General features: G+C 42.0%; 1 protein-coding gene across 3 annotated transcripts in view; it reads right to left on the minus strand.

Moving 5' to 3' along the window:
* LOC131130813 (transcription factor SOX-6-like) overlaps positions 1 to 17,707 on the minus strand; it is a 143,767-nt gene that overhangs the window by 102,833 nt on the left and 23,227 nt on the right. For 2 of the 3 annotated variants that reach the window (XM_058074834.2, XM_058074832.2), the window contains exons 2-3: positions 15,513 to 15,583; positions 344 to 566 (exon numbers count right to left, since the gene is read on the minus strand). In XM_058074834.2, the coding sequence (XP_057930817.2) occupies positions 344 to 565 (222 nt within the window). In that variant the 5' untranslated portion in view covers position 566; positions 15,513 to 15,583. The remainder of the gene's footprint in view (positions 1 to 343; positions 567 to 15,512; positions 15,584 to 17,707) is intronic. The other variant, XM_058074833.2, reaches the window with a different exon arrangement.

Raw genomic sequence — 17,707 nt, forward strand, 5'->3', positions numbered from 1 at the left:
ACCTTACAAAGCAAGGTCTGTATAGGCCATTGCAGTTGAGTTCTTGTGCATGTGTGCCTAATGTTGTGACCACTGGGTGTGTACGTATTTGGGAGAGAAGGAGAGAAGCTACGTAAATCCAAAATCTCCTCATCTCACTCACACACTCAGTGAACAGACAAAGCAGATGAGAAGAACCAAAGGGTAAAAGTCTCCAGAGGAGGACCTTGCTGGGCTGCCTTCAGCAGTGCCTGCAGCATGTGTTTGTGTGTGTGTGTGTGTGTGCATCACTATGCATGAGCTCTCGCTCCTGCGTGTGTTTCATGAGTGTTTTATGAGCCATGCTTCCAGAGTAGCACCTCACCATGACAGAAGATCCAACGCTCTCCCACGAGTCCACACCCACTCGCTTCTCTCTGATTGGTTGTAGCTCGCCCGGGCGGGGCTGGTCAAGAGGCGAGGGTAACGTGGTCTCCTTGGGACCCTCGTCGTCGACCCAGGCAGCGTTGTTGTCGTCGTTTTTGTTGTGGCCGAGCCCCTCCGCTTCCCCGTGAAAGGGAGGCGACGCTCTCATGGAAGACATCATTCTGTGAGGATCAACAGGAAAAAAGTTTCATGTTTCTTGTGGCCTCACTTTAGATTCATTACGGTAATGAGAATGGTGAACACAAAGAACAAAAAAAAACATTGAGACATGGGAATCTAGTATTTCCATTGAAAGTGCTGCTCGATGTCCACAAAGACATCCAATGATGTTTCCATTTCTGTCTTCAATTTTCAGGAATATTAGTTGCACTGAAAGCAGCCGTCTTATCTGCGAGACTTCTTGGAAAGATGACACGCCTGATGCTACAACAAAGCATTCACTGTTTTCATTTTTCATTCTTTGTGCGCTGGAGTCAAAATGGGGCCCTCGAAATCGCACACACACACACACACACACACACACGAGTGTGTGCAGGTCAACCAGTCACAAAAACACGGTGCATAAACCAGTGCTGACCAAACTTTTGACACTAACCACTACCACCACCACCACCCGTTTACTTGTCCCATCACTTGAACTCCGCTGTTTTACTGCAATTTCTACAATTTTGTGGATTGTTTCCAATCTCATGTGGACTCATTGTGATTTATGCACCTTTATGCAAGGTGGTCGCTGTCATTAATTATTTGGGAAAGGTGTGAAATTAATTCAACGACACACACTCGGGTGTTTTACTGCAATGTTTCTGATTTTGTGGATTATTTTCAGTCTTATTTGGAGTTGTTCTGATTATTTGTTTTGTTCAAAGTGGTTGCTGCCATAATTTATTTGTGAGAGGAGTGATTTCATTCATTAAATGACATATTTTTTCCTGTTCATTCATTCATTCATTCATTTTCTACCGCTTTTTCCTCACGACGGTCGCGGGGGGTGCTGCAGCCTATCCCAGCTGTCTTCGGGCGAGAGAGACTGGTCGCCAGCCAATTACAGGGCACATATAGACAAACAACCATTCACACTCACATTCATACCTATGGAAAATTTGGAGTCACCAATTAACCTAGCATGTTTTTGGAATGTGGGAGGAAACCGGAGTACCCGGAGAAAACCCACGCATGCACAGGGAGAACATGCAAACTCCACACAGAGATGGCCGAGGGTGGAATTGAACCCTGGTCTCCTAGCTGTGAGATCTGCGCGCTAACCACTAGACCGCCCTATTTTTTCCTGTTGTTTTATTTAATTTTATATGACTTTGTGGATTTATTGCAGGCTTATTTGAAAGTGTTCTATTTGTTTAAATAATATATACTATATAAATAACTACAATATTATACAGTGGGTTAATATTTCAGTTTTGGAATCTAAAACTTTTAAATCACCAAATATTTATTTATTTTTTGAAGTTGGTTAATTTGCAATTTTATTGAAAAGTTTCATATTTATTTGACTTGCCATAGCAGATAGAGTGGCCATCATCATCCTTGTTAATGTTCTGCTACACCCTGTGTGATCACTCTGTGATTTTGGTCAATTGGTGACATTACTAAGTCTCTTTCTCAAACCTTCCAGACATGAACTTAGACTCTCCTGAGGGCCGCAGAAAGCGTAACCAAGCTCGGAGTTTGGCAGGAAACTGCGGCCCGGGGACCTGGCGACTTGGCAGAAACAATGGTCCATTGTAGAGGGGGGGGGGGGGGGCTTTCAGAGAGGGACCTGTGACAGATGAGAGGCCCCCCTCTTGGAAAAACAGCACACAAAGCAGCATTCAGCCACCAGGTCCCCTCTGCCACTTGTGGAGTGAGAGGAGCGAAAGGACAAAGACCACCGAGGACAGCCCCATTTGGTGCAAAAGCTCCCATCGATGTGGCAGCCACTGGCTGCCAGCAAACAAATGGGAACGTTGAAGACTTTTTGTGGAATTGTTTTCCCGTTGGCCGAGTCTCAACTAGAACAAAATTGTAGTGAGAAGATGGCAAAGAGGGGAATGTGAAGATTCAGAAACAAAGAGGGACACCCTGGCCTTGAATGAAAACTAATCCAGCATTAGCATGGCCCATCACTTCCTTCGTCTTTCTCTGTTCTCGGTTCTGTTGACGCAAGTTTTCAAGTTCACTATATTTAATATACACTCGTAATATACATGCATTCAACAGCAAAGTTGAATTTAATGAATAATATTAGACATTACAAAATATAATAAATAAAATAATATGATACATGATATAATATGGGCGGCACGGCGGACGAGTGGTTATCACACAGACCTCGCAGCTAGGAGACCAGGGTTCAATTCTCCCTGTGCATGCGTGGGTTTTGTCCGGGTACTCCGATTTCCTCCCACATTCCAAAAACATGCTAGGTTAATTGGCCACTCCAAATTGTCCATAGGTATGAATGTGAGTGTGAATGGTTGTTTGTCTATATGTGCCCTGTGATTGGCTGGCGACCAGTCCAGGGTGTACCCCGCCTCTCACCCAAAGACAGCTGGGATAGGCTCCAGCACCCCCGCGACCCTTGTGAGGAAAAGCGGTAGAAAATGAATGAATGAATAATATAATATCTAATATAATACATATGTACACATATATGTACACATATATATAATATACAGTATATATGCAATATAAACCACATACAGTGGTGTACAGGATTTGCTCCCTTTGAAAATTATTTTTTGCATATTTTTCACACTTGTCACACTTGATCTACATGTTTTAGATCATCAAACTAATTTAAATATTAGTTAATAACAACTGTATATGTACAACTGTAATATAAATTGTTTGTAAAGGGGACCTATTATGCTTTTTCCACTTTTCTGACCTATAAATGTAGTTAGAATGTTGTAATGTTGTCGTTTTAAACGATGCCAAAGTTTCAGATAATGAGGTTTGCACATTTGGAAGTGAGCCCTGAAAGATGTTTGGGATGGCTCAAAACGCTCGGTTTCAGAGGGAGTTGTAAAACTGGGGGTTTGTGATGTCACACATAGACGGGCTTCCTCATATAGGCGTGCACTGTAGGCAAGATATGCTCTCTGCCCTCCCCCAAGCTCTGGTTCTGTGCCTCACACAAAGTCAACTTTAGATGAAGTGAATCATTTTATTATTAACGGAGAAAATAAAATCCAAACCTCATGGCCCTGTGTGAAAAGGTGATTGACCCCTAAACTTAATAACTGGTTGGGCCACCCTTAGCAGCAACAACTGCAATCAAGCATTTGCAATAACTTGCAATGAGTCTCTTACAGAGCTGTGGAGGAATTTTGGCCCACTCATCTTTTCATCTTTTTAAGGTACTGTCACAACATCTCAATAGGTTTCAGGTCAGGACTTTGACTAGGCCACTCCAAAGTCTTCATTTGGTTTTATTCAGCCATTGGGAGGAGGACTAGCGTGTTTGTTGTGTATGTGTTTTGGATCACTGTCTTGCTGGAGAATCCAAGTTAGTTTCAACTTCAGGTCACAAATAGGTTTTTCGGTAGACAGCAGACAGCATAGTTTACTTTTAGTATGGTGTTCTTTTCCAGTGTCCAAGTATGTTTAGCATATAAGCTTTATTAATGTACAGTCAATATTTTATCACAGAGCAATTCTTATGTACGATATGGATCATTGATTATGGTAACCGTCACAACTTCTGACCATGGAAAAAAGCAAAAATTCAAAAATTGGAGACTGTACCGCGAGACACAGTGCAATAACTTTCAGCACTGCTGCATGTGAAATGTATCTTCGGTGATCTAAAGCTAAAGTTAGCTAAAACAAAGCTGAGAAGGTAAAATCGTCCTGTGCGAGAGCAGCTCAGTCACAAGCCAGTCAGTGTGGATGCTTCTTAGACGGGGGAGGAGGGTGGGTGTCAGAGGTCAGACAGTCGGAATGTGTCCGCACATACGCTGGACTGTTCTTCGCTGAGGAGATTCCCTCCTGTCCCGCCACTGTCACCCAAAATAGAAACATTCAGTGGAACACCAGCTGGCCCCCATCCAGCTCGCTTCGTCACTAAAGAGCAGTTTTGTGCTCCAGCGGGCAGAGATGACAGAACGTAGCGCAGGATGGGCTCACCAAAAAAACCTATCTTGTTCGAGACAATAAAGGAAGGAAATATGACGACCAGGTGAACCTTCACTGTGGTTCATATGTAAGCCTGTTAGAGGTTTGTTGATGTTTTTTTTTTTAACGATGGACAAAAAATGCCACAAAAAGTGCAGTTTTCCTTTAAATCAAACAAACGTCTAAAAACCTCAAGGTAGGGTTTAACAAGAAGATACTGATGTTTGGGTTGATCACCTGTTCTTGTTTTTTAATGCACAAGATTAGACACATGCAATCCAGAAAATTATATGTAAATGTCACAAAAAAGTGGGCTAATAAATTGACAATAAAAGCACAAATACTGCTGATTTCAGAAAATAACAGATGGAATGATACTGCACTCTACAAGAAGCAATGAAGTCTGTAAAATTAAATAATAAAAATGGATTTAATTTTTGGATTTAAAAAATCAAAAAATTGTTAACTATAATGATGAAAATGGTAATATTAAGGATGATTATAATGATGGTAATAATGATAAAGATTATAACAATAATGATGATAATGATAATAATAACAGGGGAAAACAAGACAGTGGCATGAACATGATTATATCTTGCAAAAAGGGGTAGGCATTTATAAGCTTTTGCTTCAGCCTACTCCTTTTGGGCTTGTGATCAGATAGCTGAATACAGATGTAAATAATGGAGAGTTGTATTTTGATTGGTGTGGGAGATGACTGTGGTGTTTCGTGTATTTGCCCAAATAAATATAATTTAAAAAAATAAATTAAAAAAAACATGCTGTGTAGCATGCCTAAAAAAATAAAGGTTTGACATAAAGAAAAAAACTATCACAATGTCGACACAAATCTGCGCACACGTGCAGCATAGCCGACTGTATTGCAATCGCTCCTCTACAGTCACATTTCACCAATTTTCATAACCGAAATAGAAAGTCAAACATAAGTCAAAGAACAATGTCCATATAAAGATATCCTTAAGTTATTTCTGTTGTGATTATAAAAAAGCATTAAACTCAAACCGTGTGGCAGGGGGTGCCAGTGGGTGTGGGAGGGGGCAGGTTACCCCCATAATATAATGGTAACAATTGTAAGAGTGCAATAAAGGCCGTCTCTCATTGAATGAACACCTGAAGCAAACATGGTCTTTACTGCCTCTACTAGTTTTGAGATGGAAAATATCAATCAAAGGAAGGAATGTTTGAAAAAATGAATATGATGTTTGCACAGTGGGCGTAAACATGTGCAACTATGGCGTGTGTTAAGGCTCTTTAGTGTAGTCGTGTAGCCCCCAAACCGCAGAGCCCCCTCAAGTCCAGAAGTGGACTTATTGACCAACACCCTCCCTTGTGCTTCTTGTTTTTCCTGGCATGGCAACACAAACACACTCCTCATACATTTATCTGCTGCACAGTGAGCCATTGAAGGCAGCATTGAAGCAACCATTGAAGACCAAAGTCAACAGGGACTGTGTGTCCTTTGCATCTCACCTTAGCTGGACAGCCCACTCGCTACACCCGGTACATTTCTACCATCAAACTTGAAATGCTAACACATTTTTGCCAATGATTTAAGTTACTGTGCGACTATTGCGGTCAAGGCAAGACGTGCTGTTTGTTAGTTAGTTTAACAGAAGCGTTACATGAAAACTACAGAGACAATTTCCACTCTAACCCTAACTCTTCAAATTTTCCCACAAATGAATTGCCCATTCTTCAGAATGGAAACACTCTTAGTCGTCCATTCATAACATTTTACGGCATCCCCCATCAACCAGACAGTATACTGTATATACAGGTATACCTGCTACAAAACAAAAACAATCATCACAGAACTAATCGAATACTTACATTAGTGGTTCCCAAAGTGGCAGACGCGTACCCCTAGCGTTAAGTCAATTACCATAGGGGGTATGTGAATGAAAATGAAAAAACAATTACCGCCTAACATTCAAAATTACAAGCGCACTTCAACGCCTCAAAGCGCAAGGAGACCTTAGCAGGAAGAAGACAGCACAGCAAGTTGTTCCTTGCTCTGTGTGCATCATAGTAATTAAGAGTGTTTCATCTTGAATATTTCATTCATATTGCGGTTTCAATTAATCCCCGTCTGGTACTCAGAATTACTAAAAAAAAATGAATGAACCAATGAATTATGTTCAATATTGCAAGTTAATTAACATAATAAGATTCATGTTTTTTAATTGTACATGGCTTCAGGTCAAATGTCTGAAGGGGTATGTGACTGGGAAAAGTTTGGGAACCACTGTCTTACAGGAAGCAGGAAGTGACGTGCTACAGCCTGTAAAATCTTGGTATGTGTTCTAGTTGGTTGAAACATTTAAGAGTGAAAACAGAAAAGGGGCCAATGTTTGAACCCTGTGGGACGCCAAACATAAATGTTGGTGTGTTTGCAAACATTCACAAAATAAATCATAAGCCACCATCAGCGAGTGTGTGGAGCTAATACATCGCTGTTGAAACAATTTACACCTCGGTGCCGCAATAAGGTGGGCAAAAAAACATTGTGAAAAATGATTGAAACCATGAGTACTGGAATGGGTGAATGCAACGCAAGCGACCAGCATATTGCATGAATAATTTCACAAACCCAAACACTAATGTAACAAATTTAGCAGTGCTTGAAAGTGAACACTTAACCCTTCCAATGTTACAAGCATCGCTCCTCTACGGCTACAACTCAGAAAAGATATGTACATTTTCACATCTTCAAAAACCGTCAATGCGTTCTTTACTTTCATACAAAGATAATCCATGTAAATCTTCTATATGCAGACAAAAAAATTATTTATTTTGTCTCTTTCAAGCAAGCCTTTCAAGCCCAGGGTTGAACGATGGAAATCATTCCAAGAGACTGAGAGCGCGAACAATGTCCATTGTTTTTGCTTTCTGCAAGCAAACGTGGCCTCCGTTTACATCAGATCACCTGAGAGAGAGCTAATTCTCCCTTTCGCAGCCCCCCCCCCCCCCCCCCCCCCCTCCATCTGTGCACTCACTGCCAGCCGCCATCTTCATTATCTTGCCGCTCACCTTTGACCTGTTTTGGTCGCATAATGCCACAGCAATGCACAAATAGACGTGTTACACAAGTCAGGTCAAGACCTCGTCACATAGGTGAAAATAGCTGAAAATTACAACTACAGTACATGTGACACTGCTGGAATGGAAAAGACAGGTGACAGGGAAATAAGTATTTGATCCCTGCAGATTTACGTTCTTACAAAATGCGATAAGTAACAAAATTCTGTCACAGGAAAGAAAAAAAGTCAATGAATGCAGACACAGCCACCTTGCTACTAATACTTGAAGGTGCATTTTACATTCCATTGTGCATTTAACATCTCAATGTAGTAACGAAACGAAACTAGAATCTTCTCAGACCCACACTGACTCTGACACCCTTCTTAAAGGTGACATACATGCTGTGATCATGCATTAAAACTCATGATAACATGTAATAGTTGCAGTATCTTACTGGATTTTGACGATATAAAACACCGACTAACATATTTTCTTGGCGCATTGATAAACATACTTATGCTAGTTCTGTCAACAACAACAGCCGCAACAACACTTACTATGTCGGCTCTCATTGGGATGGCTGTGTCTTCCAGCACAAGACGTGTGCTCCGGTCCTCAGGTAAAAAATGTTGACGGTAAACAAGCATCTTGTTGAGTCTTTGTAGAGAAATTTAGAGCTAGGTAGAGCTCTTCCGTCTGTGAATGACGCTGAAACTAAAAACCGCAAGATGAGCATATTCGTGTTTTTCAAAAGGGTTATTGGTGTTTACATAGGCTTTCGCAACCAGGTTATTGCTAATATTCCGTTTATGATAGAGTCATTTGACTGCCTGTAAACATAGCCAGTGTTAAGGGGATCGTATACTTATTTTCCCCACGACCGTCAGATGGGTTTTCATCAGAGTCTGGCACTTAAAGGCTAAAGAGTCAAGATGATCTCCAGCTCCACAACATCCGTGTTTACTGCTTTATTCAGCCCACGGCCGGTTGAGTGCACGTGAAGCTAACAGGACAAGGCAGCACTGAGAGACAACATGTCAAAAACAAACAAAGACGCCGCTTTTAATTCATGAGTAAGTCACCCAAAAGCACAAATATACTGTACTGTACGACAAAGTCCTAAAAATAGCACGTTTTAACATCTTTCATTGCATCCTTTAATGGGAAGTGTAAAAGTTTGATGTAACAAAAGAATTACGAGTCAAACAGGTGGCTTTTAGAGCACCCAGGAGGTGCCAAAGCCTGCTAATCCCAGATTAGGATTGACAAGTCATTTCACTGGACACCCTCATGTTAATCCCGGCTGCATCTCCATCTTCCCACAATGAGCTTTGTTCCTTGTCTTCAAGAGTTACCACTGATCATTTCATTTCACTGTATTATTCACGCACTGGTGTCAAAAAAACGACTTTTGTTTTGTTTGGAGCTCAATTATTGACTTGATTGTCTTAAATGTGTAATGCGTGCAGATGCTTGGGAGGACTTTATATAGAATCTTCTTGGAGGATGATCACTGCTCATACACGTAGGCTGTGTCTCAATTGGCACACTTCCGTACTTACACATCACAGTGAGAGTAAGTCGCCAAAAACGTACCACTTCCCAACAGTATGGGAGAATTTTTTTTTTTTTACTCCATCCTGATGGACATGCCGTATTAAGGTCATGTCATGTCTCAGTGTGACATTACTGACGCCTAGTGACCAGAGTACTACTAGTAATACTACTGTCTTTCAATATGTTTTGGACTAATAATAATAGTCAACCACAAAAGGTGAGATGAGGAGACAGTGACGTATAAAGGGACGACTCCTAACTTCTCATTGAGCACTAATCTAATTGAGTGCCATACTTAGTAAGTGGGGCGGCACGACGGTCTAGTGGTTAGCGCGCAGACAGAGACCAGGGTTCAATTCCACCCTCGGCCATCTCTGTGTGGAGTTTGCATGTTCTCCCCGTGCATGCGTGGGTTCCATTCCAAAATCAAGCTAAGTTAATTGGCGACTCCAAATTGTCCATAGGTATGAATGTGAGTGTGAATGGTTGGTGTGACCAGTCCTGGGTGTACCCTGCCTCTCGCCCAAAGACAGCTGGGATAGGCTCCAGCACCCCCTGCGACCCTTGTGAGGATAAGCGGTAGAAAATTAATGAATGAATGAATGTACTTAGTAAGTGTAAGTATGGAAGTGCGCCAACTGAGACACACCCAAAGTATTTTATACACAGTGCTATTGTGGTCAGTTATAATAACAGCACAACTGAGACAGTGGAAAGTAAGTCTGGGATTGAACCACTTATAGAATACTGTCTATAAAATATCTGATGACATGCTCCATCAGCCGACACGAGCGCACATGGCTACAACAGAGGCAGTGAATGCATCACAGGCTGAATTCCAGCGAAGAACAACACACACATGCACACACAGTGTTCATACGCTCTATTCGTACTGTACAAGGTATCCATTGTGCATTAGCGTGCTGCAGATAATAGACATTGTTCACGGTGCTCAGGGCCTCACTAGTCACTACAAATCATGCTGCACTTTAATCTGGCCAATCAGAGAAGCCGTTATTCACACGGATCTAATCCCTCAAATCAGGCCAAATATTTACAACTCAAGTGGGTTATTCAACACTGATATGGCAATGCTGGCACCATGTCCACACATAACATAAACATCCTTTGCCAAGAAATTGATCATAGCTAAACAATATTTTACAAATCTCGGAATACACTTTCAAAGAATTCATTTTAATACTCGTTTTAGATCCAGATAATACTGTCACTATTAAATCTACAACATAATACAACATTAACTGCCGTGTTTAGTCAAAAGGGGAAGATGAAACAGCAAAACAAAGTTAGCTGCGGCTCAGAGCTAAACATCACCACACTCAAAATGTCACATGTAAGATGATACACCGACGATTGTTGTCGACATAAAGCATCTCACAAGGTACTAAAGTTGAGAGGATGATGCGGATGTACTGACAAGTGAACTTCACCAACATGGGGAATCTCACTCCATGCAAAATATGTACTTTCATAGTCACTATCCTGCATTAGACACATTTATGAGCAAACTTGAAACCTGCAGAACAACATCTACATGTAACTAGGCCTTCATCTGCAAGTCTACTGAACAAACACACTGCAGTCCCAATTAAACATAGACCCACAACATTAGGTACACGACGACCAACACAAGTGCTCTTGTGAGAATGACACAGTATAGTTATACAAGTACAATAATCAACATATTCTTTAATGTTATTATCTCATTAGATTATGAAATGAATATGTAACACGGTGTTCCATGCATGCAGACAGCAGTGAAGACCAATTCAAGATGTCAATCCCCGACCTCACAAGTTTACTTTCCTTTGGCTGCTCCTTGTGACAGGACTAATTGATGGTGACAAAGAACAAAGGAGGCGATTATGGGATTCTCACACACACACACGCACACACACACACACACAGAAGATTTAGTATCCAAGTGTGCTTATGGATGAGCAGGTGTCACCTTGCCAACACCTTGCTCGGCGGCTTGCTGTGGTCCAGGTGGGTCAAGACTGCTGGACTCTGTATTTACTTCCAACAAGCAGTTCCCACTTAGACTTCCCATTCAAAAGACAATTTACGGGATAAATGACATTTCAGTGGAGAGAGGCCGTGGGGTCATGAGGTTTTGCTGCTAATGGTTTGACACCTCAGGCCATGTTGACGCTAACTGGGAGCGTCGTCGTCTACAATAGAGCTGATTGGATGAGCTCTGAGGAAGCTTTGTTCAAAGCTGGCCTAAATCCCATCAGGGCAGAGAGCTCCATGATGCCAAACCAGCAGATCAGCGCCCTTAATGTGAGCGTTTACTGTCAGGGAAGAGTTAAACAAAGGCTGAGACTCAATTTGTGCACTTCTCCACTTACACTTATTCTTTTGAGTGCATAAGTTCATTCGTACTGAGAAGTTGGGCAAAATGCAGTGCACTGTCGGTGCACAGATGTTGACATCAAAATGGTGAGTACGCAATGCTGAACACTTACCACCGTGCAGCGGAAGGTGAGAAACTAACTGGAAATAACAGCAGCTGTATAGCAGCGGAATGTTGTGAACAGAAGAAGAAGAAAAAGAAGCAGGTAATATAAGTGAGCTTACTTCACTCAGGAATGAAGTACCACCCTCAAAAACTGCCATCTCAACTATGTAGCAGAACGGGAGGGACTATCAAACAAAATGGGACGAAGTAATCTCAGTATCAATTGAAGCTGGGGTACACACGAACGAGAAAAAGTCCAAACACAACTGAGAGACTGGGGTTCAATTCCCCGCTCAGGCATGTTGTCCCTGTGTGTGAGGTACTCCAGTTTATAGGCATGTTAGTTTAATTGGCGACTGAATGTGTGAATTGTTGTTTGTCTATATGTGCCCTATGATTGGCTGGCGACCAGGGTGCACTCCGCCTCTTGCCCAAAGACAGCTGGGATAGGCTCCAGCATTGCACACTTGGGAAGTACACAGTATAGTTATTGAATAATTCAATTTCAGACCCAGACCCAGCTCACTTCGCACATCATTTCTCCTAAGTTCCTGCTTATTCTAATAAGTAGGTACAGTATTAGTGTAAGTTTGCAGGATGCAGAAGGTACAAAACTTCTTCTTCAGACCTCATCAGATCTTATCTAACTGGTGCACAAAAGCTGAGACAACCCCTGAACTTTTACCTCTCACCGCTTTGATCAATCAATGAGATGAAGCAACGTCACTGAAAGTATCCTGGAGACCCTCAACAGGAGGTTCCTGCAGTGGTTGAGTACTCCCACTAGGGCAGTTATACAGTTATACAGAACGACAGGAATGTAATGGCCCCATGCAGGTCATTAATGATAATAGACACATTGCAAAAAACAAATAACATACAAAGACCTACAGCACGCTTGCCTACCCACAACTACATTTGTGTGCATAAAAAGGATGTGTTGGTTAATGGCTTGCATGTGATTAATATACAAAATAATACACAAAGTCAAGGAAATTGCAGTAAATACTCGTTGTGAACACACGACAGTAAGAAACCTGGGAGGGCGCAAAGCTAACCCAATTCCAGCACAGTCCTACGCACACACACACACATGCACACACCACAGCAGGAGCAGCATACACACTGTCCACTAAACTAATGTAAGAACTGTGTCAAGTATTGAAAGCTAATGCTGGTGGGTTTGCTTATTTAGCAGACGACATGAGACATGAGTGGCAGATCTGAAGAAGGTAATAAAATAATGGTGTGAATAGCTTCATTCATTTTTCATGTTTCATTCAATCCTGCAGTAAATTAAAATACAAAAATTCCCAGTTTTATGGTAAATATTTATATTATATATGGTTTGCTGTAACATACATAGATTGAACATGTATAAGCTATTTTAGCAATTACTGATTTTTGGTTTAAATTGTTTAAATTGTTGTAGTGTGAGGAGTTAAGTTGTGAAGTGCTTTCCAACTAAACAAATACGTAGGGATGAAAGTCATAGCAGCCCACAAAAACCTGAGTGATAAGTCATCAGTGACAAATATGAAGAGTGACTCAGTGAGTGTCTCCTTATGTAAAGTCATGCAGATGTCCTGCAGAGAAGCTCCGCTATCTTGACTATGTTGACGGTTCTAAAAAAAAAAAACCCTCTTCCGTTAGCGATCCTAACCAGGAAGTGGTCAGATGGATGAAAAAGAGTCCAAAGCATTGATACGTCCTCTCCTGTCTTGGCTCGCATGACCTCAGCCAAGGAGGATCCGCCTCAACCACAGCGGTCGCGCGACAGACAAAAGCACTCATCTCCAGGAAGCCGCCGCTTGTGGTTTTTGAGGGAGAGGAGAAGCAAGGGGAAAATGTGACTCAGCCTGACGATTCCTTTATTCTCCTCGCCGACTTCGACATAAATGAAGCACAGAGATCATATGTAGAGCAGACACTGTTTCAAAAGTCATCGAGGATGAGGAGAAAGTGGCCCACACCGGCACGGGTGGTTTGGGAAGACGCCACGAAGCTCGGACCTTTGCTTACTGCTTGGATTTCTGTCCAAGAGGAGCTCCAGGCTGCAAGTCGAGCGAGATGGGCCTCAGGCAGGATGTTGATGATGCATTAGGGCCCAGAAAGTGGAGTAACGTCCAATTTTTTCAGTATTCAACCAGAATTTAGTTGGAAGACATTCCTCTAAAGTCGCACAAAACTTAATTTTGAACTGCCACCGAGCATGACGTCACACTAGATGTCACCGTAAATCACAGGAACATCAAGAGCACGTGTTTTACATTATCTTTCATTATCAGGGTGAGGGTATAGAGTTAAGGTTTATAGTTTAGGATGAGGGTTGGTTGTAGGGTTAGGGCAGAGCTTCTCAAATGGGTGGATGGATGCGGGGAACTGTCGGGGGCTTTTATACCGACCAACAAATTAGTACTGAACATGTATTTTGATGATTTCAGTTTCAAGTTCAGCCTGCACAGTACAGATAAATGACTAAATATTATCAGTTTCTGTAGTATTTCTAATTGGACAAGGCGCTTCTACCCCTTGGCGGGTCATGACAGAAAATAATTGAGAAGCACTGGGTTAGGGTTACAATTAGGGGTTAGAGTTAAGGATTACAGTTACAGGTTAGGACTTAGGACTTATACTCAAGAGTTAGAGTAAGTTGAGCCTGCGTGCGTGTTTTCCTCCCCTTTCCCACTGCAGGATAATTCCCTTATCATATCTGCGCACAAATCAGATCAATTAACCAAAGGTACAAATTCAAAGGGGGCAAAATTGTCAGTTAACCACTAAAGTTAAATACCGATTGCAGACAAACGTAGTCAGGCATAGTCAAGAGACAAGAAAGAGAGAGAAGATTGTTTCATCCAAACAGGTAACCTCAGCACAGTCATTACATCGTTAGCTCGTTAGCTTCCACCTCCTGCCTGCTCTCTGTTCTAACACTCGGAAAATGACCGCCATTAAAGCAGCCGTGTGGAGAAAACGAGCTGTGCAATGTGAAACCCACTGTGGTCTAAGTCTATTGGTAAAAAGTCTTGAGGATGAATAATAATTGTACCCTAAAGCTTTAGACATGGAGATGTCAGTTTCCTGTGTCTCTATTGACACACTTCCGTGCGTACACAGTGTGCAATGTATACTCATTGAAGTGTAATGAAGTATTCCATTGGAGACACAGCCGCAGTATGATGCAGTGCACGTCTACAACAGAGAATTATTCCTTCCCATCCATGACACCAAAAACAGTTGACAGTGCACTATAAATGATCCATCAGAACTTGTTCATTTATAGAATTTTAAGCGAGAAAAAGACACAACTTGGCTGAAATATGTCTTCCTGGGTGGCAACTTTGTCTTGTTTATCCATTTTTAACCAAAACAATAGACTAGAATCAGGTCTTTGAAACATGACCTTGACCAGCAGATTAGCTATCGAAACCAAACCCCGGACCTCATCTGTGCAGCCGCGCCAAGCATTCAAATGGCCACTTGTTGACCCGGCAGCGACACGGCTCACTCCCACCATAGCACGCCTTAATAAATATTGTTAAAGGGAGGATTAGCCATATGGCGGCATCAGTCTTTTTCCCAACCTTTGCCCTCTGTACCTTTCATACACGCTCTCCTTGTGTTACCAGTTGACCCCTGATCCAATCCCAGTAAGGTGTTCTGTCGACCTTCCTGGAGCGGTGCCTGGTCGCATCTTAAAAAGCCCCCTTTCTTCCCCGTTCCACTGAAAGGGAGGCATTGAGACCGCCGCTCACTGAAGACTGAAAGTGGCCATGAAAGTGGCCATGACAGCCAGCGCAACGTTTTCTAACACTCCCGCTACTCACGCTCACATCAGTTGAAACATGCTAGCATTCAATTCAACACACACAAAAATGTGCTTTTAAGGCCAGAGACTCACAATGAAGACACTCGAACAACTCCAACGCCGTCCTCTCACTTTTGGATGACTGCAAACTTCATTAATGTCACCTGAAACAAACAAGACACATTTTATACTCTGCTGTGTCTCAGTTGGTGCACTTGTGTACTTATACTTCATCTTTTGAGTGCATACAGTGTCAGTACTACAGGCAGTGTTCTGCGCAAGTTCATAGTTCTCATGAACTAGTTACAGAGAATAAATATGAATAGTTCACATTCAGAGTTCACCACTTCAATTTCAAAATGCATTGAAATCGATGAGTAAACACGGAGCTACATATCCGGAAGTCCTTGGGAGTGTGACCAATCACAGCAGAGTGGGCGTACCTGGAGGAGGGCATTGGAGTGGAGTAAATTAAACAGATCATTTTGGGCGGAAATAGGAAGTCCATTTAAATACTGCAGAAAGAGGTGCAGAATCTGGACGATCTGGAAAGCTTTTTGTGCAGGATATTGTGTGCAGCTGCTCTATAGGAGTCCACAACTCTATACAAAGCGTCAAAAATGAGCATAATAGGTCCCCTTTAACAATGGATGGCTTGTTCGTGGGTGGAGCAGTGTGAAGGAAGTAGAGTACTTTATGTCTCGTGCCCCCCAGGTAAGGTCAGGTAATAACTGGACCTGCAAAGTGGCGCTGATTCTCGCATAATAGTTCAAGTTCTTTATTTACAAATACTTTGTTCAGTTCAATGTTATTAGAAAAATGAACGTGTTCAATGAACGCATTCTTTTGAACTCTTTTGTGGTTCTAGGGGGGATACTAGGGGTGCTCCAATCAAACGGCAACCAATCCATATCGGCCGATATCAGTAAAAAAAACAGGACGGTAGTGATATTGGCCAATACTTCGCTAAAAACGCAGCTGACCTCCGCTAATAACCTCAGTACGCATACACGGATTTGGCAGTATGTAGCACTTTTAGTGCAGGAGGAACTTTCGTTGTGTGCAGGGCTGCGTCGAACTCCGGAAGTTATAACGTTATAGCCAATGACTTTTTAGTGTCCTTTGGAAGTTTCTCAAGCTTTGCAAATGTTTCAAGCGGTATATGTTTCAGCAAGGTGTAGTGTTGCGAAAATCCGACATCAAATGCGCAATGAGACCGTCATATTGAACTTCCCCGGTTCTGTGCCACCATGGGAAACACATGCATGAGTAATCTGGCACTCAGTTGCAAAGCCTTTTTTGGACTAAAACCAAAACACAGCCACACAGCTGACATCCCTCCTACTCCTTGCTAAATACACAAGCACACACTGTCTGAAATGGACTGCTTGGATAAGACAACAATTTTAGATGCACGTTGATATCATTATATCTAACATTATCACATACTACAATATTAATTGGCCCTGTACCCTAGAAACCGCCCATGAATGATACGGGAAAAGGCCGAAATGATACTGTGTCAAAGCCCAGGGCAGTGATACTGATAAAATATAGAGTTTAACCATGTCCAGTATCAGCCCCCGTAGCTGTCCACTCAGAGCGCGCTGCTCTGGTATCGTGCCCGTGAAACAACCAATCAGAGAACAGCGCACGAGCGTGAACACACAGCGTTTGTTTTGCTGCCATCTGTGCTCTGTCAACATATTATTGTTGAAATATTTTTGCAATTATTGTGTTTACACTGTTTAAATATAATACATGTAATAAACTGAACATTTTCTGGAAACAAAATGGTCTTTTGATTAAATAGTACGTGATAATAAGCTCATGATTAAATAGTGTGTGATAATAAGATCATCACATGGTTTGTCTGGTATCAGGCCCAGTATCATGCCCCCAAGTGTTAGTATCAGCCCGAGACCTGTCTGATACCAGACAAACCATGTGATAACCTATAAATATCAAATATCAATATCAGATATCAATATCAGATCAGGACACCCCTCGTCAGTACTTGGATGTTTCACTAAAAAACCCTCAAGATGGTGAGCGTGCAGTACTAGACAAAAAGCTGGAAAGAGATAGAAGGAGAAGAAGGAGAAAAGAAGAAAAATGTCAATTTTCAGTAAGTATGCAACAGCAGTCATGGATTTAGGGCAGCTAAATTTGCGCACTCAAGTACACAGTGTACACAGTATACTTATTGAAGTGTACTGATGGAAGAATTGCATTTCAAACCCAGCCTAAGCCTTTCCGTTCATGTAACTTGGCATGTCTGTAAACAA

Source organism: Doryrhamphus excisus, linkage group LG1 (genome assembly GCF_037039965.1).
Source record: "Doryrhamphus excisus strain RoL-2023G ecotype Guam linkage group LG1, RoL_Dexc_Guam_v1.1, whole genome shotgun sequence".
Taxonomy (NCBI): domain Eukaryota; kingdom Metazoa; phylum Chordata; class Actinopteri; order Syngnathiformes; family Syngnathidae; genus Doryrhamphus; species Doryrhamphus excisus.